This window comes from Canis lupus, chromosome 33, assembly GCF_003254725.2.
Source record: "Canis lupus dingo isolate Sandy chromosome 33, ASM325472v2, whole genome shotgun sequence".
Taxonomy (NCBI): Eukaryota; Metazoa; Chordata; class Mammalia; order Carnivora; family Canidae; genus Canis; species Canis lupus.
The window spans coordinates 16,958,742-16,972,323 of NC_064275.1; the positions used below are offsets into that span (position 1 = coordinate 16,958,742).

The 13,582-nt window shown below is 36.3% G+C and overlaps 1 protein-coding gene across 8 annotated transcripts in view; it reads right to left on the minus strand.

Moving 5' to 3' along the window:
• Positions 1–1,251: 1,251 nt before the first annotated feature.
• Positions 1,252–13,582, minus strand: part of SLC9C1 (solute carrier family 9 member C1) — an 81,750-nt gene continuing 69,419 nt past the window's right edge. For all 8 annotated transcript variants that reach the window (XM_049105455.1, XM_049105456.1, XM_049105453.1 and 5 more), the window contains 6 exons: positions 8,754–8,885; positions 8,436–8,621; positions 7,063–7,180; positions 6,175–6,224; positions 3,858–3,945; positions 1,252–1,622 (listed from right to left, as the gene is read on the minus strand). In XM_049105455.1, the coding sequence (XP_048961412.1) occupies positions 3,880–3,945; positions 6,175–6,224; positions 7,063–7,180; positions 8,436–8,621; positions 8,754–8,885 (552 nt within the window). In that variant the 3' untranslated portion in view covers positions 1,252–1,622; positions 3,858–3,879. The remainder of the gene's footprint in view (positions 1,623–3,857; positions 3,946–6,174; positions 6,225–7,062; positions 7,181–8,435; positions 8,622–8,753; positions 8,886–13,582) is intronic.

The window sequence follows — 13,582 nt, forward strand, 5'->3', positions numbered from 1 at the left end:
CTTTGTTTTAATTTTCATTTGGTTCACCAGCCAGGAGAAAAAGGGTACTCCTTAACAGGGTTCCCTCAAACACTAATACAGTTGCTAGTCACTTATCATTGGAATCAAAAACTGATTGAGTTCAGTTTTGGACAGAAGTGATAGTAGTTTGACCTGACTTTCCCAACAGAAACAAACCAAATTGTCTTCTCTGCAAGAACCTTTTGGGAATGGAGTCTTTACACCTGGCTTCTGAAAATGTGCCTACTACCAGTTGTAGAAGACAAACTTAAGGATTCAGATTTCCAACCCCTGGTGGAAGCATGGTCCTGAAGACATATATTTAAAATTTTATTAATTCTTCGGGTATTTCTTCAGGACTTACCATACTAGAGAGTCATATGGTATAATAGTTAAATACAGACTTGTGTTTAAATATCTACTCTGCTTATTACTAGCTGTGAGATTTTTAGCAAATTACACTAATTCTTTCAGTTTACACATTTGTAAATTGGAAATAAAAGTATCTGTCTTATATGCTTATTGTGGAGATTAAATAAGTTCATAAGTGTGTAGTGTTTGTTAGACACCTAGCATGTAGAAAGCGTGCAGTAACAACTGGTTAAGGCTTTTTTTTTAAAGATTTATTTATTTATTTATTTATTTATTTATTTATTTATTTATTTATGAGAGAGAGGAGAGAAAAGTCTCAAGCAGACTCCCTGTTTAGTGCAGAGCCCAATGTAGGGCTTGATCCCATAACCATAAAATCATGACCTGAGCTGAAATCAAGAGTTGGATGCTGAACCGAAGGAGCCACCTAGATGCCCCTCGTTAAGACTATTTTTAAAAATGATGTGCCAGGGGCACTTGAGTGGCTCAGCCAGTTGAGCATCTGACTTTTGATTTCAGCTTAGTTCATGATCTCAGGGTTGTGAGATTAAGACCCATGTTGGAAAAAAAAATAAAAAATAAAAAAATAAAAATAAAAATAAAAAAAGACCCATGTTGGGCTCTGTGCTGGGTGTGGAGCTTCTTGGGATTCTCTCTCTCTCTCTCAAAAAAAAAAAAAAAAAAAAAAAGATGGGCCAGGCATCAGGCTCTTTTTTTAATGAGATGATGAATGAAATGGACACTGAAAGTTTCAATTTGGACTGAGTTACACTGTTTAGGTGTAAATCAGGTTCCACTCTTTACTATTTTAATTCACTGAGCACTTCCAAGATGAGTGAAGTACAATGAATGACAAAAATAATTACGTGGACTAAGATCAACATTTAAACTACATTTTAATAGCAGTTTGGTTTTCACAAAATGAATCGAACCATTTTTGCTTTGAGAGCATTATGCAAATGACTCCAGGTGGTTCTAAAACTAAACCTTACTCTACGATTTTTGAGATGTTTTAGATATTTAAAATAAAAGCTATTTTAAATCAAGAAAATGTTCCAAGAAACATATTTTAGATGGAATGGTTGGAAGGTTCAAACACCTTTTCTTGTGGCACCAGGATCATCCATACAGGATCTAGCTTGAAGTTGCTCCCTTTTGATGCAGGGAAATATGTTCGAAAAACAGGAGGCGTCTTGTGACAGCAGTGCCCATACGTGTGTCAGTCTTCAAAACAGTGTTGTCAACCATTCCTAACAGAAGTAGGGAGGGGAAAAAAAAATGCAAACAGAGCTTTGGAATCTTTCAAAATTGACTTACAACCCCAAACAGGATGTACTAGAGGATCAGTTTCACTCCCACAGGAAATAACCTCCTGGTCATTATTGCTGAGGCTGAGGAAGGACGCTGGGTGGGGGAATGTGAGTCACTTAGCATTCACAAAGTGGTGGTGGCCGGATTTAAACTGCCAGTCAGAGTCTGAGAAACCCCCTGGGTTCTGCTGAAAGAGACAGGGGTAGTTCATGGACTGGGTCTCAGCACTGACTGTTCCCACTCCTTTTCACCGCACTGGGATGGCTGAGTATAAAGAGGGGCAGAAAGGAACAGACAACTTCGAGACAATTTATATTTGAATAAGGCGTAGGAATTTTACAATTATATTCTTCATTACAAGAGCAATAAAACAACATGAGAGGTGAACACACCACACTTGTCCCTTCTTTTACCTTTCTAACACCTGAATGAATCATTTGAGTTTATCTTTTTCGGTCTCTCTCTCTCTTTTTTTTTTTTTTTAAGATTTTATTTATTTGAGAGAGAGAGAGAGAGAGAACATGAGCTAGAGAGCATGGGAGAGGGGAGGGGTAGAGAGAGAAGGAGGCAGGCTCCCTACTAAGCAGGTAGTTGGACATGGGGCTTGATCCCAGTACCCTGGGATCATGACCTTAGTCAAAGGCAGAAGTTTAACTCACTGAGTCATCCAGGTGCTCATGACCTCTTTTCATGTTAAGAAAATTGTATGTGCAGTTTTGCCTTTCTTTTTATATTTTACATTGGACTATACAACCAATTGTTTTAATGGTTGTATGGTATTTCCTCTAACAGATGGTCTGTAGTGAAATTATAAACTTTCTTACTATTGGACACTTGGACTCATTTTAATTTTTTGCCATTAAAAATAGTGGTGCACTGGATAGTTTGTACAGATGTCTACTTTATCACTTTGGATTACTCTTTTTGGATTGGTTTCCAGAAGCAAATTCATGGAATCAAAGTAGATGAGCATTTTTATGACTTTTGTTTCAAATTCCTTTTGCTCATCCAGCAGCAAAATATACGAAAACAAGTATCACTCTAGTTTCATCTATTTCAAAGGGAGTAGATGTTACCGTGGAATAAAAATTGTTAATTTTAAGGAGCTTATGTTAATACTTCATTGTTGTTTAATTTGGCACTTTTCTTTTCCCCATATTCTGGGTATTGTCTTTTTCCTGAATTGGCTGTTCTTAAATTTGCCTACTGGAGTCATGGAGTTTTCCTTATCATTTTGTATACATTTTTTCCCATGTGAAGATATTGGTCGTATTACAAGTAATTCTTATAAACACTTATTCATAGTGTATTGTTACCCTTTAAATCTATTTTTAAATATGATCATTGTCATAGGAAGTAGCACGCAAGAGTTAACATTTTAAATCATTTTAACATTTTTAAAACATTTTAAAAACATTTTAAAACAGTATAAAGACTTACTGGACGATTATCTTTTAGTTCAGTGGTAGCTTTATGTAACCTAGAGTCATAAAACACACACACCCCCACATCCACATCCACACCCACACGCACTTCCCCGTTGACTCTACATTTTGAGCAACCAACAGCCAGACTGGTCTACTCATTGTTTCCCAAAATCTTGCTCTTTTGTGTTCCCTATTCCAAACATCCTCTTCCCTCCTCCATAAAGGCTTTGTTTATGTTCAACAGCAGTTGTTTCAGTTTTGAATTCCTGTAGCTTCAGTTGGCACTATCCACTGTGTATCTCGTATTGCTATTTAACTGCCCTCTGATCTGTTTTACCTCCTTAACTAGAACAGAAACTCTTGACAATTGAAGTAATTGCTTATTACCTATTTATATCTTTATTACTTGTTTATATCTTGCACAGTACATGGCGGCCTGAAAAATGACCATGCTGCATGTGAGATTAAGTAGCAAAATATATAGAGGAAACCGTGAGTCTATAAGGCTTTCAGAAATCTAGATAAAGGAATATTATTTTAGAGTTAATTTTCCAAAGTGGAATTTAGAAATAGCGTCTTTAGAAGAATCAGCTGTTAGTGGTGAGTGATCATTTTGCAAGTAATAAATAGTGGTACGTGGTATCCTTCACACTGTCACACAAAAGGGCACATGCAATTCTGGCTTCAGCCTGTATCTCCAGGGACAGTTGTGATCCAGATCATGTTGAGCAAACTAAGGCAGCTTACCAGATTTTCATTTAGTTTTATTCTAGGTAACGGTATAGAAGTCCATTTCCTCCTTGATACTATCAAGTAACCCACTAGGCTGTTGAATCTAGAAATTGAGACAGGAGATAGGAGTCAAATTTGCAGACTATTAATAAAGGTTAGATTTATAAAGTAGGGCAGATATATGAATCTGGTCTATGGAGCAGGGGACTGAGGACCAGGGCTTCTGGCAATGGCAGTGCTATATGCTCCATTCTGGGGATCAGAACAGTTTGTAAGGAGCTGCTGGATGTTGTCATGGGCCTTTTTACTATGTGATGGTAAAGCCACAGTTCTGGTGGGGGAGGCAGTATGAGGAGGGGTTGGGAGAGCATGAAGGGAGCTGGCCCAGAAACAGAGGCAGGATCTAACATCAAGGACAAAAAACATTTACTAAATAACACAATTTGACAATTGCCTTTATAAGACACACTAGCTGTTGTTTCTACCATTTAAAGAATTATCTCTCACTTCCACACTACTTTCTCTATATTAACAACCTCATGCAATCAGGTGTTTTTTTAATTATGAAAAAGCAGCACTTCGGGGAAATAGGTAGAGGGAGAGCATTAGCTTCCCTGCATCCTCATTCTCCAAAATAAGCTATTATGCTGAATCCTACAAGCTTGGCAGCCAGCCCAGGCTAAGGAGAAAGATAAACTACTCTAGAAGACTCTAGGAGCCATCTAATATTTTATCTTAAGTGTTTTCCTCATCTTCTTCCTTTTTTAAAATTGTAAGTTCCCTTTGCTACTTCCTAGTCTTCAGCAGCAACCGTGTTTGGGAGATTTAGAGGAGGGACCTGTATCCATATTTTTTAGAAAATTAGTATCTGGAGAGCACAAGAAGTTTGGAGAAGTAGTTTTCAGTGTGATTAAGGGGTTAGCAGAGAAAAATAGAAATTATTTGTTTGGATTGCTTGTTATGTGCCAAACACTATGCAGCATACTTTCCATTTCTTTAATCTGCACAGCAGCACTGTACGAAGTACATATGGTCACTGTCTCTGTTTTATAGATGCTGAAAGTGATGCTTAAACAGGTTAAGAAATCTGTCCAAGGTGACGTGGCTAAGAAGCGATGGAACCAGGGAGCAAACCTGGAGTCTCATGCCAGAGCCCATACTCCCAGCCCCTATGTTATTGGGTCAGTAGTTCCAGGCAACCAGCAGCCACTAGGGAAGGTTTGAAGAATAGCTTCCCCAGAAAGACTCCAAAATATTTAGGGAGGGTGTGAACTTCTTGCTTTCATGCTGGACAGGAACTGTGTATTTTAAAAAAGTGTTGGCCTCTTGAAGACCGGACAGACATGAGAAAAACACCTTCAACTTCCACCACAGAACATACATTCTTTCACTCAACGTATGCTTGTGAGGAGAGGTTCAGGGGGAGAAGGCACATGTGTCTCCAAGTTTTATGCCTAGGGCTAATGGAGCAAATGGACTTGATGTAAAATATATTTTTAACAACCAAATACACAATTTTCTGGTTTGTGTATTTGTAGCAGATCTCTCTCAGAGTCTGGGGATTATAATCAGCATCTCCTAGAATGATGCAACCAGTTTGGCACCAAGTAGAATTAAAAACATATTCCCTACGTCATCTGGAATTCCCCAGGATTCAGTCTACAGGCAAGCTGGCGTAGATGTTGTGAGGTGCTGCCACTGTATTTCTCTGTGGCCCACTTTCATTTCCAGCGCCCTACAGTGTTTCATAACTTGGGATCTTGCTGCAAAGTTGGCCTAGGGTTTTGAAGAGCCCAAGATCCCTAAGTGACCTATCCAAGTTCATAGTGGTGTGAAATTAACCAATGTTTATGGGATTTTCTGGATAACTTTGGTGAGCTTGGGGCAGATTAGATTAGCACCTTCACTATGGAGCTCCTGTTTTGTGACAGGTATTGTGGTTAGTTGAGCAAACTGCCTTCAAGTTGGAAGATCCCAGATGGATAGTTGACGTGGCCATGAAGTCTTCAGACCAGTCAAAATTTCAGCCCAAGGCAGAGAAGTGGTAGCGGCTCACATACATGACAACCCTAGCTACTCCAATAGTGTGTGGTGGCTAATGTGATTTAAAACAAATATTCTGGGATCTTCTGAACTTTGCTTTTCTTTATCATTTATCTAATATTTACTTAAAAATATAAATTCAATTTCCACTGTACCCTGGACTAAGAAATTGACAAACTGATTAGCAGGTAAACTCTTTCAGATTAAGAAAAATACATTGACAATTTCCATAAATACCAGACTCTCTTTTCTCCAAAATAAAACTTTTAAAAAACTGCTTTAAATTTACCTCAATATTGGTCTCAAATTGAAGGCCTTCTTTATACAGTCTGGTTGTAGCTGGTTCAAGAAAGACTGTGTTAGTATAAACAATGGAACAAACGACCATTCCTATCAGTTCACCTATCACATTAGACCAGATTCAAATCATTCACACCTGGGCCTGTGATCTGAAATTGGTGGTAATCTCAATTGGTGGGAAGAAGGGTCACATTAAAAAAAAAGGCTTAAAAAGCCTTTTATTATAAGGATTATGTAAAAAATGTGCAGGAATTTTGGAAAGAGAGAAAAAATAATCTATTCTCCCATAATCCCAAATACATTTATGTTAAGCCATGTTGAGAATGAATGCCAGGCCCATGGGTAATTGGAACAGACAGTGTAACAGTATTTTCATTATTACTGTTGTATAAAATATTTTAATTGGGGAAGAACTAAAAATACCCTCATTGGGGTATCTGGGTGGCTCAGTTAACTAAGTTTTCAAATTGTGGTTTTGGCTCAGGTCATGATCTCAAGGTCATGAGATCGTACCCTGAGTTGGGCTCCACGCTCAGCTGGGAGTCTGCTTGAGATTCTCTCTTCTTCTCCCCCAAACCCTCTCTCCATACCACTCTGGCTCTCTTTCTAAAATAAATAAATAAAATTTTTTAAAAATAAAAATTTACTCATTAACCTTTTCCCATAGTATTTTGGTAATTATGCATATTTATCCTTATAGATGAAAAATAGAGTGAACACGGATCTTCTCAGTCTGAATTCACACATCAGATATCAAATACGGCAATTAAAATGATTTCTGAATACTCTAGGTAGAATGCATTCAGTAGTTTCCAAATACATATATGGCTATTTTATAAATGGAAAGTTCTCAATTACTCAAAGAAATCTAACTTACATGTTGGAAGAGATGGTTTACGTGAAGGTACATATTTTCTAGTGTTCCATCTGAAGTTTTTCAGATCAACCGAAGTTTGAACAATCATTACCTTTGTAAAATCTTCAGTGCCTTGTACCTGATGTTCAATAGAATTTAAGTTAATTCCTGAGTACTTACCATACAATTACGTGTTTCTCGGGTAAGCTACTATCTCAGGACCTCTCTAAATATCTGGGATGAAAGGTAAACATGTCTATATCAGATATGTTGTTTTCGATATGCTTTGAATCACATGAGTACCCAGATCTACAATAGACAGGGCTGTCTGCCTGAGAAAGTAGACAGAGTTGCGTAGGTTTTAGGCTGCCTTGAGAACCTCTTGCTTGGCCATCTAAATTCCCAATCAGCACCCACAGCAGAGCTCTGTTATTATGTATTCAAGAATAGAAGTCTGCAGCACCATAGTTAAGAGTAATGTCTCACTTCCTCCCAGTGGGTGTATCACATTGGTGCTGGAGGCATCCACTCAGAAATTTTTTCTTGTGATCCTTTCCCACCTTAGTATTCCTCTTACCCCCACCTCACGTTCTTCTTGTGTCCCAAATCTACCTCGTAAATACTTCTATCATAGCTGTACACGTTTCATTAATATGTTTACATATTTTTCTTTTCACTTGGTTGAGAGATCTTATGAGGGCAAGTTGCAAATCTCACTTGTCTTGGTCACTCTAGCATCTAGCACTGTTGCTGCCATATATTAATTACTTAAAAAATATATGTCTAATTCGATCAACTCTAGGTCCCTCTTTCAATGTACTTTCTGTAGCTGTATTTTGTATGTCACCTGATTTCTCCTGCCATGTGCCTCCCTTTTTCTACCCCAACACACACACGTACACACACAGGGTTTGCATTCTTTCCTTCTTCATACGCAGAGCATCTCATTTTGAGGGCCAGGAAAACTCAGTAGCCTAAATGTGGGAAGTATCTTTCAAAGTATCTGAGCAAATACCTCTGTTGCTCAGTTCAGCATGGGTTTGGCAGAAATTCTCCAGAGTACTGTTAAGACAGTCCAGAGAAAGTGGTCCTTCTGCAATGTTGTATATGAACTTACTAGGCCCCCTTTTTCTATTTACAGCTGCACCAAAATCTAACTATGGCCAAAATGTACAGCTCGGCCTGCCTCATCGACATTGAATAGGAATATGTTGGTGTTTGGGCTACCCAGTGTCAAGGCAATCCGTGAACTGGGTGTGTGTGGTGTTTGTGCTTATGGAGTGGTAGGGGAAAGGCGGGAGATGGGAAGGTGGAAAGTGACAATTTTTCTAATGTTCATACATTGTCAGACATATGGCGGATTGACTGGAAGGTATGAATCAACATTCCTTTACCTGATAGCATGTTATAGGAATTAAAGAAGGTGCCTTATAAGCTTTCCGTAACTGACAATCTTCTACAGCTCCATGGATGAGGATGACATAAATCACAGTTTCATCATAGATACCAGTTTTGATGTTCTTTGGTATATCTTTTACAGACACATTACAGAGTTTTAATTGCATCTTGTAGTTCCAATCCTACAAGGAAAGCACAATTTCGTAGTCTACTGTTGATAAAATTTAATATAAATTCCTAAGTAGTTCATTATAACCATATTTTAATACAATTCCATTCAGAGTGAAGAATGAGCTTATATAAACACCTCTTACCTCATAAGATAGATGTTCCCTGATTTTTTTGGCAGTAATAGAAAGTCCAAGTTTTAGCCACATTTTATATTCAATGTGAGGACTACATTGTTCAAAAGCTTCATACAAGTAATTTTTAGGAATAAAACATGTCTGAAAAAAGGAAAATCTAAATTTAATATCTCATTCTGCATACCCATAGTCTAAGGAGATCAGGTTTTTCTCATTTACATTAAAGCTAAGAATTTAAATTATTTAAGATTCATGTTGTTGCCTGGAGACTTACTAAAATGTGTATAGTAATAAATATTTGTGTGATCTTATCATAAATTATTAAAAGGCCACATGCTCCAATGAGATGTTATTATTCTTACAGATTCTAAAAAAGTAGAAAACAAGGTATCGAAAATCATTTAAACTTTTAAACTAAAGATATAAATATTTCTTTTTTTAAAGATATGAATATTTCTAAAAATACATTATTTTGGGGTGCCTGGATGGCTCAGGTGTTTAAGTGTCTGCCTTCAGCTCAGGTCATGATTCCAGGGTCCTGGGATTGAGCCCAGCTTTGAGCTCCCTGCCAAGCTTCTCCCTCTCCCACCCCCTGCTTGTATGCACTCTCCACGTGTTACTCAAATAAATAGAATCTTTAATAAAAATAAAAACACATAATTTTAGGGGAGCAAACTTTTTAGATAACAATAAAATGCCAGTGCTAATGAGCAGACTATTGGCTATCAGGAATAAGCTGCTGCGAATATACAAGATGTTGTGTATGTCGGTTTTTATTTCTTATGGGTAAGGATGTATGAGTGTGATTGCTGGGTAATAGGTAAGTGTGTGTTTAATTTTATAAGAAAACTGTCAATCTGATTTTGGAAGGGGTTGTAACATTTTAGACTCTCATCAGCCATGATGGACATTTCAGTTGCTTCACATCCTTGCCATTACCTGCTGCTCATTATTTTTATGTTTAGCCAATGCAGTAGGTGTGTAGTGATACCTCATCATGATTTTAATTTGCATTTCTCTGAGAGCTAATGATATCAAGAATCTTCTTTATGTGCTTATCGCCCACTTGTATATTCTTTTGTGAAAGGTTTGTTCAAATCCTTTGCCCAGTTTTTAATTCAGTGATTTGTCTTCTATTCTTTATAGGTTCCATTGTCAAGTAATTCTTCAGATCAAGCTATTGTGAAAAGCTCCCCACAGTCTGTGGGTTGCTTTTTTCCATATTCTTCATGATGTCTTTTTTTAAAAAGCAGCAGATTTTAATTTCAGTGGCATTCAATTTATCAATATTTTGTTTCATGGTTAGTGCTTTGTATGTCCTGGCTTAGAAATCTTTGCCTATCTCGAGATCTGTGTTTCCTTTTCAAATTTTTATAGCTCTGATTTTTATGTTTAGGTCTATCATCATTCCAACTCAATTTTTGTGCGTAATGTAGGAATCTGAGGCTCATAGCTTCCATATAGATATTTGGGATTTTCGGGATCAATTGTTGAAAATACCATTATTGTTAAAGATTGTGTATATATGAATCTATTTCTGGATTCTCTTCCCTGTTCCACTGATCTATATTATGTTCGGCTAATAACATATGGTGCTGATTATAATAAATGATGATTTATTTTTAAAAATTATATATTATATATTTTATGTATATAAATTATATATAATATATATATTTTAATTCCAGTGTAGTTAACACACAGTGTTACATTGATTTTAAGTGTACAGTATAGTGATTCAGCAATTCTATATATTAGTACTCATCAAGATAAGTGTACTCTTAAAAAAAAAAAGATAAGTGTACAAACTCTTAATTCTCTTCACCTATTTCACCCATCACCCCACCCTCTTCCCCTCTGGTAACCATCTGTTTATTCTCTATAGTTTAGAGTCTGTGTTCAGTTTGTCTCTTTTTTTCCTTTGTTCATTTGTTTGTTTCTTAAATTCCAGATATGAGTGGAATGATATGGTATTTGTCTTTCTCGGACTTATTTTCACCTAGCAATATATTCTCTAGAGCCATCTACGTTGTTGCAAGTGACAAGATTTCATTCTTTTTTATGGCCGAATAATATTCCATTGTATATAGGTATATATACCACATCTTCTTTCTCCATTCATTTATTGATGAACACTTGGGTTGCTTCCCATAATTTGACTATTGTAAGTAATACTGCCATAAACATATGGTGCATATATCCCTTTAAATTACCGTTTTCAAATTCTTTAGGTAAATACCCACTAGCATGATTACTGGGTCTTAGGGTAGTTCTATTCTTAATTTTTTGAGGAATCTCTATACTGTCTTCCACAGTGGCTGCACTGGTTTATAGTCTCATCAATAGTGCACGGGAGTTCCTGTTTTTCCACATCCTTGCCAACACTTGTTTCTTGAGTTTTTTTATTTTAACCATTCTGACGGGTGTGAGGTGATGTCTAATTGTAGTTTTGATTTGCATTTCCCTGATGATAAGTGATGATGAGCATTATTTCATGTGTCTGCTGGTCGCCTGTATGTATGTCTTCTTTGGAGGAATGTCTGTTTATGTCTTCTGACCATTTTAAAAATTGGATTATTTTGTTATTATTATTTTTGGTGTTGAGTTGTGTAAATTCTTTATATATTTTGGATACTAATCCTTTATCAAATCCATCATTTGCAACTATCTTCTCCCATTCAGTAGGTTATCTTTTAGTTTTGTTGGTTGTTTCCTTTGCTGTGCAGAAGCTTTTTATTTTGATGTGGTCCCAAAGGTTATTGTTGTTTTTTGTTTCCCTTGCCTCAGGAAACATAATTAGAAAGATGTTGTTATGGCTGAATGTCAGAGAAATTACCACTTGTTTTTTGTTCCAGGATTTTCATTTTTTATTCCTTTATTTTTTAAGTAAGCTCTACATTCAACATGGGGCTTGCACTCATGATCCCAAGATCAAGAGTCACATGCTCTACTGACAAAGCCATCCAGGCATCCTTATTCTAGGTTTTTTTTTTTTTTATAGTTTCAGGTCTCTCATTTAAATCCTTAATCCATTTTGAGGGTTTTTTTTGTGTGTGTATAGTGTAAAAAAGTAGTCCATTTTTCACTTTTTGCACATAGTTGCCCTATTTCTCAACACCATTTGTTGAAAAGACTGCTTTTATCCCATTGCATATTCTTGCCTCCTTTGTCAAAGATTAATTGGCCATATAATTGTGGGTTTATTTCTGGATTTTCCATTATGTTCCATTGATCTATGTTTCTATTTTTGTGTTGTACTGTTTTAATTATTACAGTTTTGTAATATAATGTGAAATTGGGAATTGTGATACTTACAGCTTTGTTTTTTCTTTTTCAACATTGCTTTGGCTATACTGGGTCTTTTGTGGTTCTATACATATTTTAGGATTGTTTGTTCTAGTTCTGTGAAAAATGCTGTTGGAATTTACATAGGGATGACATGACATCTGTAGATTATTCTGGGTAGTATGGATACTTAACAATTTTTGTTCTTCCATCCCATGAGCATGAAATATCTTCATTTCTTTCATCAATGTTTTATAGTTTTCAGAGTACAGATCTTTCACTTCCTTGCTTCAGTTTATTCCTAGGTATTTTATTATTTTTGGTGCAATTGGAAATGAAATTGCTTTCTTAATTTCTTTCTGCTACTTCATTATTAATATATAGAAATGCAATTGTTTTCTGTACATTGATTTTTGTATGCTGCAACCTTACTGAATTAATTTATCAGTTCTAGTAGTTTTTTGGTGGTCTTTAGGGTTTCCTATATACAGTATCATGTCAGAGAGTGAAAGTTTTACTTCTTACCAATTTGGATGAGTTTTATTTATTTTTCTTGTCTGATCACTCTGAGTGGGATTTGCAATACTATGTTGAATAAAAGTGAATAAAAGTTGAATAAAAGTGAAAGTGAGCATCCTTTTCTTGTTCTTGACCTTAGTGGAAAAGCTTTCAGCCTTTCACCATTGAGTATGATGTAAGCTGTAGGTTTTTCACATATGGCCTTTATTTTGTTGGGGCATATACCCTCTAAATCTAATTTGTTGAGGTTTTTACATGAGTGGATGTAGTATTTTATCAAATGCTTTTTCTGCATCTGTTGAAATGATCATATGGTTCTAATCCTTTGTGATGTGTCACACTAATTGATTTGCAAATATTGAACCACCCTTGCATCCCAGGAATAAATCCCAATTGATCATAGTGAGTGAATTTTGTTTAATGTATTGTTGGATTCAGTTTGCTAATATTTTGTTGAGGATTTTTGCATCTATGGATAGGTATCTGTTCATCAGAGATACTGGCCTATAGCTCTCTTTTTTGTAGTGTCTTTACCTGGTTTTGGTATCAGGGTAATGCAGGCCTCATAGAATGAATTTGGAAGCTCTCCTTCCTCTCTGAGTTTTTGGAATAGTTTGAGAAGAACAGGTATTTATTTTTATTTTTTTTATTGGAGTTCAATTTGCCAACATATAGCATAACACCCAGTGCTCATCCCGCCAAGTGCCCATTACCCAGTCACCCCAACCCCCTGCCCACCACCCTTTCCACTACCCCTTGTTCGTTTCCCAGAGTTAGGAGTCTCTCATGTTCTGTCTCCCTTTCTGATATTTCCCACTTTTACACTTCCAATTCTTACCCTCATACGCGACCTTTCACCATCCCCACTCCTGCATCACACTTCAATACTTTACTAGAGAATAATTCCGCTTACCCATCACCCTTCTCTCTGTTATTTTCATATTTTCACTATGCATGTATTATAACCCCCTTACAATGTTATTTTTATTTTTTCTTTAAATGGTTCTATTTTAAGAAAATTGCAAGAAGAAAAA